At 40.3% G+C, this 24422-nt stretch overlaps 1 protein-coding gene across 1 annotated transcript in view; it reads left to right on the top strand.

Annotated features, from left to right (window-relative positions):
• The window catches only part of CRIM1 (cysteine rich transmembrane BMP regulator 1), a 172087-nt gene that overhangs the window by 7338 nt on the left and 140327 nt on the right, over positions 1 to 24422 (top strand). Inside the window, exon 2 of the mRNA XM_056487607.1 lies at positions 9480 to 9653. Coding sequence (XP_056343582.1) covers positions 9480 to 9653 — 174 coding nt within the window. The remainder of the gene's footprint in view (positions 1 to 9479; positions 9654 to 24422) is intronic.

The raw sequence follows: 24422 nt of genomic DNA, 5'->3' as shown, positions 1-24422 counted from the left end.
CTGCCTAGCAGCTTCAGCAAGCTGCCAGCCAACTCCTTGTTTGCAGTGAAGCTGATGCGTGCTGCTGTACATGCAGGCTTCTGCAGTGTGTGGGTGCAGAGGGCAGCCTGGAAAAAAAAAAATTGAAATTTTGGACTGCTTTTGAAAATGGTTATGAAGCTTTGGCCCTTTTCTGAGACTTTAGCAATTATTTTTGCAAAGAGTTTTCTAGAGCTAGAGGAAAAATTTGCTATGACAGCTGAAACACCACTGTCCGTGCTTGTTCTAATCAGGGGAGTACTGGCAGAGGCTTTTTCTGACCTGTTAAATCCTGGGACACAGTGCAGTAGTTTCAGTCAGCTATTTACAAATAAGACATGTTTCTGGTCATCACATTAAAATAATTAGCTTGTAAGTCTTTTTTCAGGTGTGTAAATGCGTAGGAGTCAGACTTCAAAACTCATAGTTTATTGTTTCAGACCATCTTGGGGGAAGAAGGTTTTTGGAAGTACCATTTACTTTTGCTGTGGGGAACCCTAAGAGTGAAAGTCAAAAAAACCCCAAAAGATAAAATACACTCCTCCCTATTCATCCCTCCCTCCATTCACCCTCCCCAAAAAAAGGTGGGGGGTGGGGGGCTACCTGGAGAAGTAAAATATTCCAGACAGTGTGGGGAAAATAAAACTTCAAAATTTGCAGCAGTCATCCATGTCACATGCTTCACTGAACATTTCCATTCATCTCCTTGCCTTCCTCAAGACTTCTGTAGAGTTTCTGATAATTCACTGGAAAGCTGGTTTGTTTAAATACTTTCTGCATTCCTTAGTATGAAATAACTGTCTTCAGGCACATGAAGAGCTGCTGCAGTGAAAATCTTTCTCACTACCTTGGGGATTGGATCACCTGAGATACATGCTAAGATAAAGCAGGCAGTCAGGTTGGAGACAAGCATTACACATGTGTTCCTGAGTTATCTAAATGTTTTGGTACAGTTCTGCTTTCTAGTTTTGACTAGGAATTTTCTCAGGAAGCTGCAAAACCTTTTTGTACTGCTGTACATTCCACATTTGATCTTGGAAAATGGATCATTCTGAAATGTGGAAAAAAAAATGCTTTCTCACAAAACTCTCAGCTGTGTTTCTCACCATAAAAGTTTCTGCCGGCTCTAGTCCTTGATTCATGACTTCAGCGGAGGAACAAGTTGCAAGAGAGGAAAGGATTGAAGCCAGTGTATGAGCTCAAGCTCACTTCAAGGCTAGCCTTTCCTTCTGCTGCTTTTCAAGGTCTGGGGCTGGGTTTCAAACATTCTTTAGTGGTAATTAGTCATTTCTATTGTTCAGCTCCTCCAAAACATGGATTTCCTTTCCATCATTCTTTTTTTCCTGTTCAAAGAGAAGCGAGAGTCTACTGGCAAGAAGCATTTCCTTTTTTTATTTTAGCAAGTTAGAATCCTTTCAGAGTCTCATACCATCTTAATGAATCCCACTGATCTGAAAATGCCGTTGTGTGTACTGGTGGGGCTCAGACCTTGGGTCTAGTTTTGTGGAGGAGTTTCTGAAAGGTTCCCCCTCTGCCTCCCAGTTCCCAGAGGGCAGTGCCAGTCTCAATAAGGATTGCTTCTCCCTTGTCTTCAAATGCAGATTTAAAAGGATGCAAGAGTCTGTAAGATGTGACTTGGACAGCTTCACTTTCTGGTCATCTATATATTTTATGGTGTCTTTGCTCGTTTCAGCATCCTAAGAGCTATTTGGGATGCTTTAAAAAAAAAAAAAAAAAAAAAAAAAAAGGGGGAATTAGCAGAGTAACATGCTGCAGTTAAATGTAAATTATGGGAGTTGACTCAATCCACCCCAGTTAAACTACAGTTCAAAGGGTGGGATGGTAAACATAAGATTATTGTGGGCAAAATGCTTGTGTATTCATTTTCAGCAGTGATACTTTAGTGATCATTTCAGTGTGTTTCTTGCTGTTTTGAGGTGATGTATTACCTCAGCTGTGAAGGTGAGCAGTATAGCATTCTCCAAACAATAGCTTATGATTATTAAATGTCCAGAAGGAAGGCGAAGAGTTTGGGCACGAAAGAGAAGTTTCTGTGGCAGGCAGAAGGAATTGAGAGCTTGAAGGAAGGGAAAGCAAAAATTTAAGCAATGGAGAAGCAGTGTCTAAAAAGGTCTTTCCCTGTACTTTTAGTTTGCACCTGTTTTGAGAGGATCCTTTGCCAGTGGGAATAATAAATAATAAATGTAAATATAATGAGGTAGTGTGTGCCTTGAAAGTAAGGCTTAAAGTTAGTTTCTCAGTAGCATGCTTTTCTAAAAACAGGCAGCCCTTCAGGCAAAGAAGGTGAATGCTTCAGTCATGACCATTGTACCTTGCATAGTGCTGTGTTGTGAGTGCTGGTATGTAGGATTTAGTATGGAAGAAGTGATGGAATGCTACTTACCAGAGACATTTCTCAGGCTATTTCCCAGACTAGACCTGTTTAAGGACCTCTTGTTCAACTTGTTAATGCCTTAATCCTCTTCCCTACTTTAGATGCATGCTATGACAGGGCTTGAGAATTCAGCAACTCAGAGCAGTATGTGAATTTTTAGCGTGCTGAAACATCTGCTTTGCAGAAAGCAAGTGATTATATGAATAATAGAAAAGTAAAAAAGTTTGGAATTAATGTGAATTCTCCCTTCCTGTGGCTTCCTTTTGGTATGAAAGCACAGTTAGAAGAATTAAAAAGGTATTATGTCTGACTTAACTTTGATCTGAGTAAATGCAGAACTACTTTAATATCTGAAACTTTATTATCTGGAACTTGCTTGAATGAGCTGGAAAGACTGGGAAACTGCATGTAGATAGAAATTATTTGAAAGAGAAATGACTTTGAAGCTGTAGTTATGAGCCTGCTGGGAGCATTTGAACTCTCTGAGGCTTGTGTGCAAAAGGTACTTGAGTGACTGTATAACAAGACTCCAGTGACAACTCAGGATAGTTAAAAAGTGCAGCCCTTTGATTTTTTGCCCTTACCTGATAGTGGCAGCACAATGAGGTGGTGAAAATCACAGCTAAACAAAGATCAGTTTGGATGAAAATTAGTAGTTTACTTGGGCTTCTTTTCAGCTGCATTGCTTCTAAAAACTCTGATTTTTGTATTTTTAGGTGTCCTAGAAGTAGCTAGGGGATAGAATGTGCTTGAGGCATAGATTCTTAGATTTGGGGGTTGTTGGCCCTGCTTGCAGAGAAATAAAGCTTTCAGAAATTATTACATTTCAGTTTCTTTTTCCACATTATCCAGTCTTGAGAGGTAGGCATAAAAAGACAGTCTTCTGGAAAGGAAGCCGTAGAGGTCAAGCAGAGCATGCAGGCAAATGTATGCAGCCTGGAATAGTTTGTGAACTGTCCTAGGTCCCAAATCACTGGTGTGTACAAGTTTATTTTTGGAATAGTCCCCAGAACATGATGGTCTTTGTGAGTAATGAAGGCAAGGTTATAAGTTTTGTACAAGATCTCATTCCATTGTCAGTTGAAATATTGCTGACTGCTAAAGGTATGAGTGTACTGTACTGGACCACTGTTTATCTGCATCAACGACAGGATTAGGTGCCTTTGCATCCAGCATCCAGAGCTTGGAATTGATGGGATATGCTGGATTCATCCCTTTAGCTCATATGAACACTTTGATGTGGACTAAATCAGCTAGGAAAAGGAGTTTGCAGTCTGCATGAAAAATCACGGTAGACTTGGCACTGAATTACTGAACAGAATAAGCTCTTGCTACATGTTTGCTACTTCATTGATGGAAATCTTGTTTCTAAATAAACTTGTGTGAAAAGCAGGCTGGTAGAAGATGTGCAGGCTAAAACTGGATTTGAATTCTTCCTGTCTGAATGTGACTTTCTTCTATTCACACTGAGTAATGAAAAATAACTTGTTTGAAGATTCAACATGTTAGAAGTACAGTCTGAACAAGTATTACTGAGGGATTTCTCTTCTTATTAAGACTTTAATGGCTACTGAGCTAATTTTTGAGGTGTGTGACAGTGAAGACTAGTGTTGGGCCACGTGTTTCCTGTGTACTCCTTTTCTGGAAACTTATGTGAGCTGGCAGATGTGGCACCAACCACTAACCTGTCCTGGCAATCAGTGTGTGTAGTGCCACACTGCGCTGTGCACCTGCATCGAGGTGTTCTGCCACGGGGAAGGCACGACTCTGCTTGCCATGGTCCCACCTTACATGGGGTGGGCAGCTCTCATGTGACAAAATCCTGCTGATCTGTCTGCCCTGAGAAGATCTAGCGCTGAAATACCACGAGGCAGAGCAGCACGAGTGCTCCAGAATGGTTTGCTAGGAAAGCAGCAGAGCGTTTCTGTCTGTGTGTCGTCCCAGCCTGCGCTGCAGAGGCGTGGGAGGCGCCGGGCTGAGGGTGCACACGCTGCCTCTGGGCTCCTCCCTGCACCCAGGAGCACAGGGGTGCTCCTGCCAAAACAGGCACAGCACAGGCTCTTTTGGGCTGCCAGGCTGATCTGGGCCAAGCTGTGGTCCTTGCTGTTACACAGTCTCAAACAGAGAGCCTTGGACCATAGAGGTGTAGCTTTTGTTCATGTCATTGCATGGATCACTGCTGTGACTTCTAAAATACAAATTGTCCAGGCTGTATTCCGGCTTCTCAAAAACAGGATGTATTATTGTTCTCCAAATTCTCAGGGCTTTTTTTTTTTTTTTTTTTTTTTTTTTTTTTTTTTTTTTTTCTCCTCTGTATGCACAACCTCATCACAATGAGAGTTTCCCAAGCATTACTGGAGAGGCATCTTCTTTTGAAAGAATTTTAATAGTTCCTCTTCAGGAACTTCTGTGTTTCCTTAGGCTTTCATTGATACAGTTGCTGCATTGGATGATAGGTTAAGCTAAGAAAAAAAATTACTTCCTGGGGTTAATGACTACTCTTCCTTTGCTATTTTTATGGAGAAGAGCCATGAGGTTCCCATGGAAGTTCCCAGCTTCACATCTAAAATGGACTTTGTTGTTTATCAGTGCTTTTTTGTCAGCAGGGTACTTTGCCAGCTCATAATAGAAGACAAGGAGTTTCTTGTACAGGGAGAAATATACCTGTAAGAATCTGCTGTGACTCTTCCTGTAGATCATGTACAGTACTGAATTGGTAAACAGCTCTTTCTAGATTTCCCCCCCACCCCAAAAAAAAAAAACCCACAGGAAAAACTTCAGGTTAGTGGATATTCTGAGTGTTTCCATGAGTGGAAAGAATTTACTTGCTGACCTCAGCATATACGTGTATATATACTGTTATTTGCTATTAGTTTTTAGGCTTCTGTTGAACATCACACTACTACTAAATGACAGTTTTGTATTGGCTGTGGCCCCTCATACTGGATGACAGCCTCTGATAACCCAAACATGAAGAAACCCACTCTGCATTACTGGAAGATATTTTTTGAACTTTTTTGAAGTGTTTCTTTGCAGGATCCATATAGGAAACTTACTTGTTGATAATAAATAAAATTGGAGTGAACTACTTAAAATGTGCAATGTGAGTGCTGCTCATGAATGCAAGGATATAAAGATTACAAAATATCTATTTTTTTCTTTTGTCATTAGTAGAAATTAGTGGACTCTGTGCAACTATTTTGTAGCACTTAATTTTCCAGGCTTGTCTGTCTATAAAACATCTGGTGTACTGTATCTAAGACTACCTAATGCCTGGTTTAGTTTCTTCAATCTTGGTTTAAAAAGCATGTGATAGGACAAGGGGGAATGCTTTAAAACTGAAAGAACATAGGCTTATATTTGATTTTAGGAAGAAATTCTTTACTGTGGGGGTGGTGAGGCACTGGAATATGTTGCCCAGAGAAGCTGTTGATGCCATGTGGAAGTGTTCAAGGCCAGACTGGATGGGGCTTTGAGCAGCTTGATCTAGTGGAAGGTGTCCCTGTCCATGGCAGGGGGTTGGAACTGGATGTTCTTGAAGGTCTGTTCAAATCCAGGCTGTTCTTTCTTTCTATCTTGATTAATCTTTTGAGTTGGTGGGATGTTGCTGTATGCACTTGACCTAAGGAAACCAAACTGTTGTTGGACTGATAAGCTTTTGGAATTCTGGATTGACTGGATTTGCATTTCTTTCTGGAGGAAAACAAGATCTTGTTGCATGTGGCCTTCTCAAAGGAAGATGGGCAGTTGTTAGAGTGGGAGCACCAGTTACACACATTTGTCAGGACTGATTCAAAAGGAACAGAGTTATTTAAGGAGAGAGACTTGTCCTGGCCCCTCTGTCCCTAGACCCTTGGCAGCAAGGGGTGCAATGTGCTTGATCAGTTCTCCAAGAGTATGTCTGATAAGTCACAGAATGACTAGGTTGGAAGAGACCTTCAAGATCATCAAGTCCAACCCTTTCTGCCTGGGCACTGTCCAGCCACACCATTCCCAGCCTGTAACACTGCAGGGGGTTACTGTGGCCAAAATGCAGGACTCAGCACTTGGACTTGTTAAACTTCATCCCACTGGACTGTGCCCATCCGTCCAACCAGCCTAGGTCTCTCTGCAGAGCCCTCCTAAATCAACACATGCTCCCAGAATTAGTGTCATCTGCAAATTTACTGATGAAAGACTCAATGCCCTCATCCATGTCATCAATAAAAATATTGAATAGGACTGGCCCCAGCACAGACCCCTGGGGGACACCACTGGTGCTGATCCCCAGCTGGATGCAGCACCATTCACCACTCTCTGGGCCCGGCCATCCAGCCAGTTCCTAACCCAGCACAGAGTGCTCCTGTCCCAGCCATGGGCTGCAGCTTTTCCAGGAGTGTGCTGTGGGAGGGTGTCTAAGGCCTTGCTGAAGTCCAGATACACAACATCCACAGCCTTTCCTGCATCCCCCAGGTGGGTCAGCTGGTCATGAAAGGAGATCAGGTTGGTCAAACACGAGCCACCCCTCCCAAACCCCTGCTGGCTGGGTCTGATACCCTGGCCATCCTGTAAGTGCTGTGTGATGGCATTCAGTATAAACTGTTCTATTACCTTACCAGCTACTGAGGTCAGGCTAACTGGCCTGTAGTTACCAGGATCCTCCTTCCCACCCTTTTTGTGAATGGGTGTCACACTGGCCAGCCTCCAGTCATCTAGAACCTTGTCAGTGTCCCAGAACTGCTGGTAAATGATGGAGAGAGGCTTCACAAGCTCATCTACCAGCTCCCTCATCACCCTGGGGTGGATCCCATCTGGTGCCATAGATTTATGAACATCTAAGCTGCTCAGCAGGTCTCTGACTGCTTCCTCCTGGAAAACAGGGGGGCCATTCTGCTCCCTGACACCATCTACCATCCCAGGAGGACAGTTGTCCTGAGGAAAAGCCATCTTCCCACTAAAGACTGAGGCAAAAAAGGTGCTAAGCACTTCTGCCTTCTCCTCATCTGCAGTTACTAATTTCCCTTCCTCATCCAGTAAGGAACAAAGGCTGGACTTACCCTTCCTTTTACCATTAATATATTTGCAAAAACATTTCTTATCTTTAACAGAAGTTGCCATTTATAGTTCAAACAGATCTTTGGCCTCCCTAATTTTTTTCCTACATGCTCTAGAAACTCCCTTAAATACTTCTTGAGAGACCTGACCCTCCTTCCAAAGATGGTACATCCTCTTTTTATTCCTAAGTTTCTCCAAAACCTCCTTGCCCATCCAGGCTGGACGTTTGCCTCATCGACTTGCCTTTTTGCCACACAGGACAGTCTGTTCCTGTGCCCTCAAGATCTCTGTTTTGAAGCACTCCCACCTTTCCTGAACTCCTTTGTTTTTAAGGGCTGCTTCCCAAGGAACTTTCTGAATAAGTCTCCTAAATAGGCCAAAGTCTGCTCTCTGGAAGTCCAATGCAAAAGTCTTATTGATATTCCTCCTGATTTCACCAAATATTGAGAACTCTACAATTTCATGATCACTGTGCCCCAAGCGACCTCCAACCACCACATCTCCCACCAGCCCATCTCTATTTGCAAACAACAGATCAAACACAGTCCTTCCCCTGATGGGCTCACCACCAGCTGCGTCAAAAAATTGTCCTCCATGCACTCTAAAGATTTCCTGGACTGCCTTTTTTTTGGCTATATTAAGTTCCCAGCAGATATCTGGTAGGTTGCAGTCGACTACAAGAACAAAGGCTGGTGATCCTGAAACATTATCTAGCTGCTTATAGAATAAATTGTCTACCTCTTCTCCCTGGTTGGGTGGACAATAGCAGACTCCCAGTAGGATGTCAGGCTTGTTAGCCTTTCCCTTAATTCTTACCCACAGGCATTCAACTTCATTGTCATTCATTTCAATACCTATGGCATCAAAAGCCTCCCTAATACAAAGGGCCACCCCTCCAGCTCTTCTCCCTTTCCTGTCTCTTCTGAAGAGCTTGTAGCCATCCAGTGAGCATTCCCTGACATGCCTCTTTTCAATCTCATCACTGCCAGCTTGGAGTATCAGCAGTGGGTAATAATCAGGGGCTGGATCAGTCTGGGGAGCCTCTCAGTGATATCCCATACCCGGGTCCCAGGGAGGCAGCACACCTCCCTGTGGGATGGATCCCTTTGACATATGGGGCCCTCTGTTCCTCTCAGAAGGGAGTCTACTACCCTTCTTTTCTTTTTGATGTCAGAGGTGGTGATATCTCTGACAGATGAAACATAATGAAGAGGCTCACTGGGCAGATAATTTTCTTCTAAGTCATCTAAATCATCTGGCTGACTCCCCAGATCCAGGGCCTCATACCTATTCTGAAGTGGCACCTGGCTAGGGGATGGGGGTCAGGAGGAATTTTTATTATTACCGCCCTGAGCAGGGACCCATTTCCTCTCCCCTTCATGCACCAGGTGCCCTTCTATTGCAGTGGGAGACATAGGAGTCCTCTGACTCTTGTTGGACCTCCCTCAAAGATGGAAGGGCTGAACTCCACCAGTCTATTTCCCTTTCAATTTCCTGATACTTCTTAGTCTTTTGGGACTGCTGGAAAACTCATTTTTGGTCATATAATGGAATCAGAGGTCTGGCACCTTGCAGCTTTTCTGTAATAAAATGTTATCTCCGTGGAGTGAATTCTATGTGATGCATTTTTAATCATCTTTTAAAATGCTGTCTTTCTGACTCAATTTTGACTTCTGTAACAGCTGCAGATTTTGTACAATGTTCTCACTTCCATTATAAATATAACTTCAACTGTCTGCAAAAGTTATTTCTGTTAGAATAGCACTCATTTGTACTACAGCTATGCATTTTCCTGAGATGACATAGTTTTTCATACAGATGGAAGTAAACAATGCCAGTTGCTTTAGCAGTAGAACAGCTGTGAGACATGGTATCTGGCAATCTGTTTAGATTAATGTTATTTTTTAAATCTGTTATCTTCTGTTTAGCACTGTGTTGAACTTGAGGTGTATTGCACCCAACTCCAAAGCAACTGAAACTTACGTACTGCAGCTGGAATCCAATAGTAAAATTGTTTGTTTGTTTATTTTAGATGAAAACTGGGATGATGATCAGCTTCTTGGATTTGAACCTTGCAATGAAAACCTTATAACAGGTTGTAACATAATCAACGGGAAGTGCGAGTGTGACACCATTCGGACCTGCAATAACCCGTTTGAGTTTCCCAGCCGGGATACCTGTCTGTCGGCCTTGAAAAGGATTGAAGGTAAGCACTTGTCTTCAGTATTTCAGTTAGCCATTTTTTCTGTGCAGCTGATGAAAAACTAGTGTATATGTTTGAGGATGACTTGTGTGGATTCACACAAGTCACTCTGGTCTTCTACATGTCAGAAAACAGGAGTATATTTTAAAGGAAGATAGTACCTCATAAGCTTGGAATTCCAAATGCTTAAGTTTGAGATGGGAAAAACCATGCTTTGTCTGCTATAATGTTTGCAGATTTTAAGACTAAGTGGTTCTGTTTGTGGTAGCTACCTTTGCTTATCTTCAGCTGTAAAGCAGCGTGGGATTCTCTTGAGATGTGTTGATGTGACTGAATCATGAACAAACACAGTGGATTTTAAGAAAAAAGGCATAGAAAAAGGAGTTGTTACTATACTCATATCTTTTATTATATGAATGCATGAATTGCTATTTTCTTTAAGTTTACATAATGTTACATTACCTTACTGCTCGTATTTTTCAGTTCCTATGTTCCTTTGATTAGATTTGTATTAGGCTCTATATGTTGATGCTTGTGCATTCGTCCATATTTGTTTTGCTTTTGTTTTCTTTTTGTTTCTTATGGCTAAACTGGAAATGAGTTGCCTCAAATATATCCAGCTGAAATTAAATTTAAGTGGTGTATTTCTGGATTGTTCTGAGCAGCAATTAAAGGAGTGATCTTGGACCATTTCTATGATTCTGTAATTACTGTTTACTCTCCAAAGTGTTCAGGAACATGCAGAAGTTGATTAGTGGTGTGGACATGCTTAATTAGATTACTTTAAACCAATGTTTAAAGTCGTATTGAAAAAGTTAATGTATTTATAAGGCTACTGACTGTGTTTTAAGTTAAGGGAATCTTTGACTTAAGGAAGTGTTCTGTGATGTCATCTGCTGTACTCCTGTGTTAAGAAAATTGGTTTTGTGCTACAGACTTTAACTAAGGAGATGTTGTGAGAAACTAAAAGAAACATACTCATGATCATTGGCCATGACTTTGCTCACTAAAGGTGCACAAGTACTTGGTCTGGGATTTTTGTGGGGTTTTTTCCTTTTGTCACTGTAGGAAGAGCAGAGGCAGCACTTTTGGTCTGTTGTTGATGTAGCAGTGGGAAATAGCACGTATGTGTTCTTCAGTCTTACCACTTCTCTTTTGACTTGTGAATATGTACTGTAGTATTTCAGCAGGACTCCACTGGCACGAGTTCATTGAGTGTTTAACTAGCTCTGCAAATCTGCTGTGGGTTGTCTTCTTGTACTTTGCAGCCTCAGAACAAATGGACTTACCTTGTGGAATGGCACAGCTGAAGCAGGTTGATTCTGAGTCGCTTTCAGCGATCTCTTTTCAGCTAAATTTTCATTTTAAAAACCAGCATTTTATAATTAGTCATGAGGTAACAATATTCTGTGTGTCAACTGTCTGGTATAAGCTGCGGTGCAGTTGTTTTTGCAGAGGTGGAATTTTCTCTTTTTTTCCCCATTGCTTTTGTTTCTTTGTGGAGTGGGCATGGTGTTCTTCCAAAGCCTCAGACTGTGGGGCACCAGTAAAAGTGTTTAGGGCCTGTTGACTTTTTAATTTTTCACAGTTGGAAAGGATGGCTGATGCAAGTGTTGAGGCAACAATGGTACCTTTAAATAACAGAAGTCTGGCAGTTACAACTTGAGTGTTATAACAGTCCAGCTTTTACTCCTAAGAATGTGAATTTGCATTTGCATCCTCTGACTATCAAACTGTACCACTGAGGGATGTTGGGAGGTAAATCCCTTTGTATTTCCTAATAGGCAGGCAGAAGTCATAATGCAGTTTTGATTTCTGCATTTTTCAGATGTAGTCTGTTAAACTTGCCTACTGGGTTTTGCACTGTAAATGCTTATTCCCTCTTTCTCTGACTAGGATGGTAATTGAATGCTAACTGCTAATGGAGGTTGTTTCTTTAAATGCATTAGTTCTTGTTTTGGTAATTAAACCGAAGTAATGCTTCATCCTGTACCTAAGCTAACGGAAAAGAAGAATAACTTTTTTCCACTGGTGCTTGCCACGTCCCTGTTTGCTAAGCAAGCCAAGTCTCTTAGGTAAAATGGAATAGACACTTTGGTGTGTCTGAGCCAGTATTTGCTGCATGAATATTTCAAGGTTTTTAGATTTTAATAGTTTGAAAATGGAATTCAACCGCTTGGAAAGTCTACCTGAAACATGGCTTAGTTAGTACACAAACCAAAGGGCTCTATGAGCATGTTAAAAAAGAGAAATCTTTCAGTTTATTTAAGGCAAGCTAAATCTTAAAGTGTAGTGTCATGTAAAAAGGGATGATTCATAAGATCTGCTCAATATGTCAAATTAAGATTTTCCTGAAATCCAAAGTACTGATGTATACTTCACTCTTTTGGCTTGTCTGTTAAAGATAATAGCAGGAAGATTTGAAACTAGTAATTTAAACCTTTAAATACTCTAATAGAATCTGTTGCCATGGAAAGTGTGACCAAGGGAGGGTAATCTAACTTCTCTCTCCTCACCACACTTTACATGGATAATTAGATCCACGGTGTGATTAAAAAGACATAAGCTGAATACCTGAATGATGGATACACCATAATCAGAGTTTCTGAAGAAAACTGCACTGCTTGCTGAAAGCTGCAGATGAGGAATCTGTTGCATAGATAAAACCTGACAAGTAACAAGTGAGCTGAAATCTGGAATCCTGTTTCTGTATGGGAACATGCTAAGGAATTGGGGCTTTTGCATGTACTTCATTTTCTTGTGCCATTTTCTGCTAGGACCCTTCCTTTCAAGAGCCTTTCCACTCATCTTCCTTCTTTATCTAGTTTGTTTTATACTTAAGCTTTTCAGCCTGTGTGTGGTCTTCCCTTCTGGGCTTGATGTCAATTCTAGCTTTCTTACTCTGCTAACCCAAAGTTTTCTCTTTAGCTTCACGTAGGATCTTTTTTTCCTATTGGCTTGGGTTCTGCCTGCCTTCCTGGGCACCTCATATTTCATTCCAGCTTTACCTATCTGTCCTTTTCTTTTCCTACCTTTTCAATTCTGTTTGTATCCCAGTTCACTTAAAATGACTTCTTCTATCCCTCCTTCCCAAAATCAGGTCACCTGGGCTCTAATGTCACATTGTTTAGATGTCATTGACAGGTCCTGAAGCCATGTTCTCTATTTTGTCTCCTTGAGACTTGCTCCACCCATTTCTGGGAAAGCCTGTAATGAGAAGAAATTAATATCTACTCAATTGTGTGTAGCCTCTTCAGGGGCACTGGTGTGTTTCTATTGGGAAGAAAGTATGGTGAGGCTAAAGTGCAATCTCACTAATGCAGGCACTCAAGGCAGTTGTCATCTCCCTTGCCCTTGTTTTCCTGGAAAACAATAGGATTTTAGATACAATTGAAAGGATTTGATTGGTCAAAGAACTTGGTAGCCAAATTCTGTCTAATTTTCATGTAGACATGCTGGAAGTGTTTAAAGAGTTGTTATTTCAACAGATTATATATCATAAAGTACATTTATGCTTAGAGGCCTCCCAGCTCCATCACCAGATTTGAAATGCCTGTTTCTCCACATGGACCATCAGTGACTTTTTGTAGAGAAGGTTTGCATAGAGTTCATGAACCATTCTACTATGAGGAAATGCACACATTTGGGCCTAGAAAGAAACTGTCTGGAAAAGCTATTGCATGCCTAGTAATAATAATACTAACAATAATAGATTCCTGTGTTTGGGTGTTTGGGTTTGGTTTCATTTTTGTTATTGTTGTTTAAAATGCTTTTTGTTATTGTCTTGATGAGTGCCTGCTCTGATATGGTTCAGGAAATCCTGTGTTCTTGAGCTTGGAAGGCTTGTTTCTATTCAGGAGCCTGCTAATGATGACAGCTTGGTTGAACTTGGATTGCTGGGATGGACTGTGAAATAAATGGCCAGGGGGTGGAAAGTGCCAAGATGCCTTCTGTCTGCTGAGCCACAGTTAGCAAACAGGAGTCTTAATAAAACTGTATCTATGCATTCTTGTAGTCACAGTTTGCAAGGAATTAGCTGCAGCTAGCACAAAAGAGTCAGCTCCTCAGACTTGGTGTGAGATGCTGAGGATGAGGAATTAAGTGGGGAAGTAATTCTTTTAATCAAGATAAATTTGTAGGGCATTGATAGGAAGTAGCATGGAAAATTTGTAATGTAGTGCCTGTTCAGTTAGCTGAAAATCTAGTTTCAATGACTAGTGTTCCAGTTCAGGGGCCTTCTGCTTTCTCTCCTTCTATGCCTGGCTGGCACCAGTTCAGATAGCCCTACAGATCTTTAAAGAACAGGAACCTAAGGATGTTCTTGAGCCTGCTCCTCCTCTTCCTCTACTAGAGCAGGCCTGGATCTGTGCTCTTATGAGCTGCCACTTCAGAGGCATTGTCAGGTTTTCAAATGATAGCTCACTTCTTAATAAAAGTTCCCTGCTAGAGTAGCTATCTCCTCTTCCCTCTGGAAAGGGAAGGGAAAGTTGGGAGTCAGTGCATCCAGTCTTTCACTAGGTGGGCTGTACATGAGGCTGGGTTCTCTTCAACTGATTTAATAAAAACTTCAGTCTGCAGATTCTTTCAAAGAGTTATGCCAGGTTGGGATGTGACACAGACAAACATGTTTTCCAGAGAGAGCAGAAGTGCCATCAGTCATAGCAATGATGGTGGTTTTGCCTGATAGATTCAGTGTACATTTGAGCTGTAAGAGGAGAAACCAGTGAACTTCATCAATTCTACTCTATCCAAACCATAAGCATTTTCCATATCAAAGTTAAACTCTTTATTCAGAACAAATGTGAAGGATAAAATTTGTGTCTTTTTTTGATGAAAGAGTGCTTTAAGTAAATGAACTTCTTTCACTTGTATCTCTGTCCACGTGTAAAACATTCTGCTGATACTAAATTATTGAAACTGTTGTTTTAAGAATTGCTTATTGGTTACCTGGCTTGCACCTTTCCAATCTATTCACTGCTGTCCTTCATAGGTGAAAGGAAAAGGCCTTTTAAGTTGCTGGTATCTATTAAGCCGGCTTATTGCAACACACTCCTTGCATTCCATTATTTTTTACATGTAACTGAATAACTTTATGCTGACAAATGTTGCAATACCTGTTAGACCAGTCTTGGAATAACAAATATGAGAAGGTAATTTTATTCTGAATGCTTGTTTGGTTGTTGTTAAGTTTGATTTTGTGTAAAACTTCACTTGTGTGGTCTTAATGGCACTATTGAAAAACTAGAGGGGAATAGATCCAGCTTTATGCTGATTTATCAAGCAGAGAGTGAAGTGAAATACTTTCAGATGTGCTTAATCTGATATACTTTCCACTCCCCTTGCACAACAATTAACGTATGTTTTTGCTCAAATAACTGAACTTTGAAGGTTGGCGTGTATTTGCAATAAGGAATGCAGTTGTGGCAGAGATCCAGATTTTACCCTTGAACATGCTTGTGAGAGCCAAGTAAGTGCATTTGAAGGCAAAATTTCACATGAACACAGAGAAAGCCAGCAGTGTAGCTTTTGGGCTTTTTTTTCTGGATGCATAGAGACAGAAGGGAAAAAGCACATTTGATGTGGAAATAATACAGATTAGGAATACCAATACGAACTTGGATATACAAAGCAATTTTCCAAAACAAAAAAGGAAGAGAACACGATCATGAGAGGGTTCTGTGGCTCTGGCACATCTGGCAGTGCAGTTGCTTTCACAGCATGACAGTGGAGTGTTGCATTTGCAGGACTTGTCACTTTTTCCTGACTCTGGTTCCTCAGAGAGCTGTTCCTTGATCAAGGAAGTATGATCTTTTTAGCCAATATATTGGCTATTTTAGCATCTGTTTTTAAGGCAAGATATCACACAGTCAAAATCTACCCCATGGGATTGCTAACCAGAGGAAAAGCTTGTAGAAGTTTCAGAAAGATATCAAAAGAGAAAACTGACTTTCATATTTCTGTATTGATGTGACTGGATACCTAAATTTAGGTTTAATTAGATTATGAATAATGCAGTTTGTATTAATAGGGAAAAAGCTGCATTGCAGGAACTGTTAGGAGGGAAGATTAAATATAGAACACAAAACTGAGCAGCTGGTTAAAAAACCCTAAAGTGTTACCATTGCAAAAATTGTTTACAATTGGAAGCAGCAGTATATCTTTTCTATTTTTCCTTGCCATTTATTTGCCTTTTCATGTAAGTGTGTCTTGTTTTTGCAGTGTAGTAACTGAGCTTATTGCCTTGCTCATGTGAGCTGCTGTACAGGTGCCATGCATGCTTTTCTAAATCTATATCCTTGGGCATGTAGCAAGTGTGGAGTGTGTACTGGATCTTCAATTTGTGACACTTCAGGTGCCTTCAGCCTTGGCAGTTTTCAAGACTGCTGTGGAGAGAAGTGTAACCTTTACTGGAGGCCCTGGGACAGGACTGTGTGACAAATGCCTCCTACAAAGCCAGCAGTCAGATGTGATGGTCAAAGCAGGGTTGTTCCTAGAGACAAAGGAGCATTCTTCTTGCTTTTTCCTGTTTCAGATGCTTACCTGCATTCACCTGAAACTGAATACAAAATAACTGATTGTACCTGGAGCTTCTATGAGACTAGGGAAAAAACAGGGCAGGTATCTTACAGCTGCTCAGATTTTGCTCTTGATAAATTCTGTGCCTTCCAAAAGCTCTTTTGCATGTTGGCAAGCAGGCTGTGTTTGAAATATGTCCACTTTAACTGTAGTGGCAAGCTACAGATTTAAATGAATACTTGACCTTACTTCTGTTCAAGTTGAGGAAGAGAGTGAAAAAGGAGCAGGTGATTTTCAGCAGGACGCTTCCAGAGTCAGTGTTGATTTTAAGGATCAAAAGTTAGCTACACGTGACAGAAGAGACCTGAGCAAAGATCTCAGATTGAATGGTGTGTAAACATGAGGTTCATGTTGTATAGTAGCAGGAAACTATATTCCTGTGGCTGGGTCACAGGTCTTGTTTTGACAGGGCAAGTCTTGTTTGGATATATGTGGCATCGATGCTGGCAGAGATAACTGAGTGTTGAATGAATGTATGCAGTGATAGTGGTATCAATGGCATACTGGTCAATATGATAATTTTAGTACAGAGGCTATGTCTCTGTAAATAATAAGGAAAAGTTTATTGTAAAATCAACTTTTGTTGTTGTTGGATCACCTCCAGTAACTTCACAGTTGTCTCTTTAAATGAATGATATACCAATATTTTGTGATTCTGAACAGTTGTATAGCATGGGACCAACTATTTTAGCACTTTATCTCCAAAGTTAGGCCTTGAGGTTGTTGTGTTGTTTTCTGAATAAAACAAACACTATGCCACTTCCACATAATCAGATTAATTCTTCTTTGTAATAGAATGAAGCATTACCAGCAAAGTGTTTGTGTCCAAGATACATGTGTGTATGGAGACTTGAATCAAAGCAAGATCCTTTGACCAGTTGGCTTTTAGAGAAACTTTGGTTTTAAATGTGAGATCGGTTGGATTTTTTTTTTTGAGAAAGCCATTCAAGGATTTTCTTAGCCCTAGTGATGGTAATAAAGAGCTCTACCCATTCCTGAATTCCTGCATTCATATTCTCTTCCCTATTGTTCTAGATTCCCTCAAATGTTCTGTGCTCAAAGTGTTTTTTAAATTATAGCTGTTCAAGTTCATGAAAACCTCCTTCTTCATTCAACCAGTAACTTACATAGCTTGTCTAGAATCAGATACTATGTAAGTTCTGCCTTTCTGTCCAGAAGAGGTAGAGCTTTTAGTAACTCCTAGCTTCAGTAAGGAACAGAAAAAATGGTACTTTTGTATGTTTTAGACATGTAAAAATTGTTGTCATAGTAACAAACCAATCTACATAATTTAAGGTGCTAGAATTTAAATTACTTGTCAGATATATATGCCAAAATTTCAGCTTCTATAAATGATTGCACTAATAACGTTATATGTTGAATATTTTTGGCACTAGCATATAACTTTAGAAGGACAAAGAAAACACTCTTTTGATTTAAAACAAGTATAAAAAGACCCCCCAAGCCCCAGACTGGAAACTCAAATCAGCTTTTGACCCCTGGCTAGGAGGTACAGTCACACTCAGCAGCAGAGGAAATGCTTGACATTCTCATCATGTGAGCTGGGACTTCCAGCCCTTTTGGCACACTTATATGGGTACATCTGAGGTCTTTCTTTGCAGTTGTCATGTCAGGCTTCTTGTAGATGTAAATAGGGAACGGAGCAATGCCAAAAGCAACATGTTTCATCGTTCTGCTTTGGGTCTTTCTGTAATTTGTACTTATTGCTTTATGGTAGTTTTGAACACAAATTCCTAAACTCTTGTTCATGTTTATAAGTCAGGATAGAATACTGATATCAAGGTTTTACAACTTGAGTAAAAGTAATATATTTTTAAGAAGCTAATCTGGATGCTTCTGAAGGAAACCACATCGAGCATCCAAAATGGTTTAATAAACTTGTGACTGATATACCATGGATGGAAAACAAGATGTAAAGTCCGTTAAACAAAATTTTCTAATTACTGTGATGCTATAGTTTGTGGGCAGTGTGGATACTCTTTACCTGGGTAGATCACATGTGACAGAAAACTAAAACAGCAATCTTCATGCTGCTGCTTTTCAGAAGTCTTGCATTTCATACTGCCATATCAGTTGAAGAGTTAAGGTGTTTACTTCAGTCTGTGACATCAATCTGAGCATCTAGTCCTTACCATGGTGCATGCCACTGCTCTTAGCTTCCAGCTTGCAATAACTAGATACATTCTGCTGGGGCTCTGAATGTTCTGCACGTAGGAATAACAGGTAGAAGGACAAACACCTTGAGCCTGGAACTCATCTGCTAGAGCTGAAGAGCTATTGGGAGTTAAATCCTGTCAGTCTCCTTGAACTGGGTCTGCCCCTGAGCAGGATGGTGGCAGCTGCCAAGTCATGAGTAAGAAGAGCAGAGTAAGGCAGGTCTCCTCATCCCAGCTTTACTAGGAGCTGCAAACCCAAGTGAGCCAAGCAAGATCAAAGTGCAGACTGTGTATGTGGAGGAGGGGAGGAGGAGAGAATGAGAAGAGGAACAAATACCCATCTTTATTTTTTCCTGACATCTCCTCCTAGTGTTGGAGAGTTAAAATGCTTAATGGATCAGCATGCTAATGCTGTTTGTTGTGTGACCTTAGGTGTGTTAAGCAAGAAACTGAGTGTTCCAGGAACGGGATATTTGGGAGAGCATGCAGGTAAGCGAGGGTGGATGGGATTTGGATTGGATTGGATTCTGGCTCAAGGGCTGTGCCTGGCTAGCAGGGCCCTTACAGAGAAACATGTGATCTGAATGGCTCACTGATAGGTCTGAATCTCTTACAAAACATGATATACATGACACCTAGTGAATGAGTCTGAGGCATGGTAGAAAACGAGAAGAGGAAAATATTGCCATTTCCAACATGTAAAGTGTTCTGTTTTAGAACTTTTCATTACTGCATCAAGTTATTCTAACTTTAGTAAGATTTTTGTTTTCTAGGCATGTGGTTGCTTAGCCTTTTTCAAAACTCTGTGGGGTGTTTCTGTGGAAGCTGGCATCATATGAAGTGATGGTACACATTGGTACTGCTTAAAAATGGTTTGCTCTCTCCTATGCTGTTGTCTGAGCAACCTGTTTATTGAAATGAGGTTAAATAAGGACTCTGGCTAACCTAGTTAACAATCCCTTATGTGGATTGTCCTGTAAGGGGAACTGTGCTCTACTACTGTGTTCTGCAGGTTCCTTACACACAGTACTGATTTGTTCAGTACTAATGTGAGGTGTGATTAAGTGAAACCTGAAAACTGAGATAAAGCTGTAACTTCACAATAACACATCCCTAACTTCTTTTGAATGATACTCTAACATTCCAATAATGTGGGTGGCTGTCCTACCTGCAGACCAGAGCCTGAGTGCCCATTGTAAGAAAGCCCTGCACTTTCTGTAAGCCACCACTGGTTTGGTTCAGGAGGCTGCAGACAGAAGTGTCTGTGCCTGGCACTGAGTTTACTCAGAGTCCTGCATTTGTGAAGCATTGATTTGCCAGTGCACTCATTCATGCAACAATCTCTGTTTTTCTTCTCAATCCTAGGGACTATTGCTGTAAAAGCTACTAGCTCATTGACAAGGGAAAGAGTGCTTTGCTATCTAGCAGAAATCTAGTCTGTCTTTACACCTGCAGTCCACTTAACTCATCACTGTGTGATCAAACATGGTCTCACATCAAGTCACTTGTGCACCTCTTTCCATCACTATGGTAGCTCTTACTTGCTTGAAATTTTACTTAGCTGAAATTCAAATCTGTGGAATATGGAGCAAGAAATAAAACTTACTGAAACTTACATGAGCTCATAAAAGCTCCATGGAAATCTGTGGATCATTGCTGATCTTCAGGATTGGCTCGCCTGTAAATGCCTTGTAACAGATCTTTCCTTTTTTTGTTATTTTTCTCCTCCATCTTCTTCTTCCTCACCTCTTATGGGCAAAATTGTCATAGGCTACATATAGTTAAGGAACGTTCTGGATTGCTATTGCTAGTGCAAGGATTGCTATGGAGTTGGAGGAAAAGCTTGAGAAGGCAAAGGAAACTTGTCAAGAGGATAGGGCAACTCTGTCATGTTTTTGATTTTGCTTATGTTTTGGGATTTGCTTTTTTTTTGTCCTTTTTGTTTTGTAGTATGGTGGCTTGTTTTCTTTTGCTTAGTGAGGGTTTTTGTTGTTCTTTGGGGTTTGTTTGTTTATTTTCCTGAACTGAAGCTAAAGTACCTCAACCTATCTGTTATTTACTAAGGTATATGTAGTAGACACAGACCAAAAGGCCTCATTGTGTTCCAGGATTACAAAGCTGGCAAAGCTGAAACCTAAAGTAACTGTGAGGTATAGCCTAATAAGAAAGTGATATCACTTTAAATTTCTTTGTCGATTTTTCCACAGAAGAAGCATATCTATCTTAAGTTAAAAGAATTGTTTGTTACTTGACTACATCTGTGTGAGGTGTGTTCTGAGTGTGCCTTTGATAAAGGTGGTTTTTTGTTGTTGTTGTTGTTTTTTTTTTTTTTTTTTGGCTTTTTTTTTTTTTTTTTTGTAAAAATAAATAAAAAACCAGCAAACTGCTCTGTGCCATGTAGTCCGGTGGTTTGGACCCATCCTGACTAAGTTGAATGAATTGATACTTCCTTTCTGATCTGTGTTTTGTGTAAACAAAGATTGACCTAGTTTAGGCATTAAAATGCTTCTGGCTTTGAATCCCAAGTGGAAAAGGGGACTTTTGAGTTTATGGCCTGGTGGAAAGGGGGATTTCTGCTGCCTCTTGCCCTAAGGAGTTCATGTCTCTGTGCTCCTCTGTGTCCCTTCTCCCTGTTGCCTCAACATGACATGCTGTGTGTCCATGCCCACCGGGGAAGAGGAATCCCTTAAGCTGTTGGGGCCAACAAAGGTTCTTTATTGACAAATTGTGATTCAGATGGTGTTGTGAAGAAATGAGGCTTTTATCATTCTGTTGCTTTTATCTCTCAGTCTCTGCTTTTCCCTGTTTCCTGCTCATGATTACTTTTGAGATTTATAAGATCTGAACAATTTCGACGAATGGGTAAGGACTTCAAAGATATTGCCATTCTGCAAGTGCTGAATATGGGCAGGTGACTATGAGGCTATGCAGCAAGAAATCCACTTCAGTATGAGGCAGCAGAGAATCTGTGGGAGCTGGAGGACTGATGAAGGGAAGTATACTATTACTATTTGATCAACCAGAAAAGCTTCAATTGAAACTCTCATCATCTTGAGTGCTGCACAATGCAGTTCTGAAACGAAGCTGCAGGGAACCAGGCTTAGTAATTTCAGTGCTAGTGAAACTATGCGTTCTCTATTCTGTTCTCTGCTGTCAAATGCTTCCAGTAAAAATAAAAAAAAAATAATGATAACGTGGTAGGTACAGTAATTTGAGGCTCTAGATGCCACTAGGTGGCAGAACCCCTGCATTTATTTTGTGGATTTCTTTCTGTGCCTTGATTCTTCAGTATATTGAAAATGCTTTTCAGCTATTGTGTAATGAGAAAAGACATCAGTAGGGATGTTTACATGGTATCCTAATTGGGCTCATATTGGCTGCTGTTGTGGGAAACATGGAGGGCTTGCAACACACTTATCCTTACTTTTTCAGACTGTTACCCCTTGTGAAAAGCCTGCTACTCAAAGCAGTTGCTTTCATTTAGTTGCACTTAGTTGTCCACACAACTCTTTCCCTTTTTCTTGATTCCGTTGTTAATCGATGAGAAATGAGGAGATGACAGTGACATGTAAGAGGAATGCCTTGTGAAGAATACAGTGGCAGGAATATGGAGATGGTGAATGGTTTAACCTGTGGTAGAAGGAGTGTGATTTTTAAGTGTTGGAAACTCAGTGTTTTGGAGTGACTCATTTCTGTTGGTGAGATCCTTGTAGCTGAGTGGTTATTATTTGGGAAACAAATATGTCTTGAAGAATACCTGTTAATGATTCTTTTCAATAAGGTTCCTCTTCTCTTAGTGCTAGCCTTTGATTGCAATGTTCTTGTCATCCATTCATTGTGGGAGATTGCAATTTCAGCTTTATTTTATTGTTGTTTTGACTTCTAGAGCAGCTGGAATTGTGGCTGAAAACAGTCCAAGAATAGGGTCATTGCCTGCCTCTATTTACTAGTAGAGGACTATGTAGTTGTGGGTGTTGGGGACAGGATAAATCCTACAATTATCTATGTTTACATGTTGTATTGGCTGGGATACAGCCCTCAGCTTGCATTAGGGGGTACAGTGCTACTAGGCAGGAGACATCCATGTCCTCATGATCTGCACATAAGTATGCTATCTCTTTTAATGGAGACATCTGTGAATGCATGCTTAGTAATGAATCTGATAAATACTGATTGATCAATCTAAAAGTAGTATGAGTCTGTTTCTTTTGGTGTTTTTTGGTGGATTTTTAGGAACATTGTGTAGATATTTCAGTTTGGAGTATTAAAACTGAAGTGTAAGATTTCAAAGCAACTTGATTAGGGTTTTCAAAAGTTATTAGAGATTAAAGGTTGATTCTAAGTAATCTGTTAATCAGAATTAACACAATGTGATACTTACTCAGCATTTTGTATACAGGTGATGCTGTGCTGCATAAGGGCAGATTTATTCAGATGTTTCTGACCACCTGTAAAGAAATATGAAGGGAGAACAGCTTGCTCCATTTGTTGGAGTATAACTAGTTTATAACCAGCATATAACTAGTTTATAACTTTATTTTGCTCTTCTGGAATAATCACATGAATGAGAATCACCTTTTGAATGTAGTGTTTTGAAGGAATTGTACAAGTGTTCTTATTTCTCAGTATGTTCAAATAAAATTTTCATGCAAATTGCTTTTTCCCATCTCAGTTTTCTTTCAGTGATCCAGTCAGCTGTGCACAGTCTTCTTTACCTTTTTAGTACATCTACTGTGCCTACTTCTAACTATCTCTTCTCCAGCTACCCTGCATCAAATCATTCCTGGCTTCTGATGATCTTCCTGGGCGTGCCCATACCTCATGAATGCTTCATTCCTTCCTTCATCCTCTGTGGATCTGCTCTGAACAGCTGAATAAGAGATGCTAGTGCTGCTGCAGCCACTGCCCAGCTCTGCAGTACCACTTTGGGGATGTGATAGGGGTGTTTGTGAACTTGTGCTCCTGGTGGTGCTAGATATAAATCTGTTCTAACCTGGTCAAGTTGGGTTTGGCTGGGTTTTTTTTTAAAGAGGAGATTTTTGGGCTTTCAGATGCAGGCAGCATGGCCTTTTTGAAAATCTCTTTATTGGCACACATTTCTGAAGCTTGTTTGTTTCTACAGCTCCTACTAGTGTTTGCTTGAAGCATCTTCATGGAATGTGTATGGAAGTGCTGAAGGATGTACTGTGAAAGAAATGCAGCCAAAAAAAAAAAAAAAAGTAGTTTTCAGGAAGGTGCTACTTTGGCTTTCAGTCTTTTTATCATAGAAAGGTGAATTGAAATAACACCAAATACCAAAAAAATCATCTGTTTTTCATGTAAATATATTTTTTAAAAATATACTATGCTGATAGAAATGCCTGAAGCATCTTGGTGTTCAAAATTATGCTATAGTTTCTCTTTTGTATCCTGTTCATGTCATCAGCTTTGTATAATTTCTACCTACAAACTAATACCATGGAGATCATTCAACAGGCTTTATTTGTGGTGTAACAGCCAGGAGTATTTATGCATAATATGCCTTCAGTTCCAAGTTATGCTCAAGTTATTGTTCTCCTACATCATACAGTAGGAAAAATAGTATTTATTCACAGTTTGAAGCTGGTTGTTATAAATTACATTATATTTTGTATTTCCTACTTTTAAGTAGAACTTTAGAAATTATGCATGGAAAGCAATCTTCCATTCAGAAAGGGAATTTGTTGGCTCTCTGTTTTCCTGTGATGTGTTGAAAATAGCTGATGGTTGGATTGTTGCAACACACAAAATCTGTGTAATGCCTGGTGAATCTTGCTACTATAATTTGAGATAATATAACCCTAGCATATGAAACTGATGATGAAAGCAAGTTTGTATTGAGCAGATGAGCAGTGATGTCTGGGTGTAACATCCCAGTTTTGTTGATTTTTTTGGAAGTGGTGGTGATTCCTGATGAAGCTATTGCAGTGAGGTGGAGAAAATAAACTCCTTAAACAGCTTTGGCAGACCTGAGATGCTGAAGAGTTCAGTGTTGGTGAGA

Source organism: Oenanthe melanoleuca, chromosome 3, assembly GCF_029582105.1.
Source record: "Oenanthe melanoleuca isolate GR-GAL-2019-014 chromosome 3, OMel1.0, whole genome shotgun sequence".
NCBI classification, from domain to species: domain Eukaryota; kingdom Metazoa; phylum Chordata; class Aves; order Passeriformes; family Muscicapidae; genus Oenanthe; species Oenanthe melanoleuca.
This window is presented reverse-complemented; position numbering and strand designations above follow the sequence as displayed.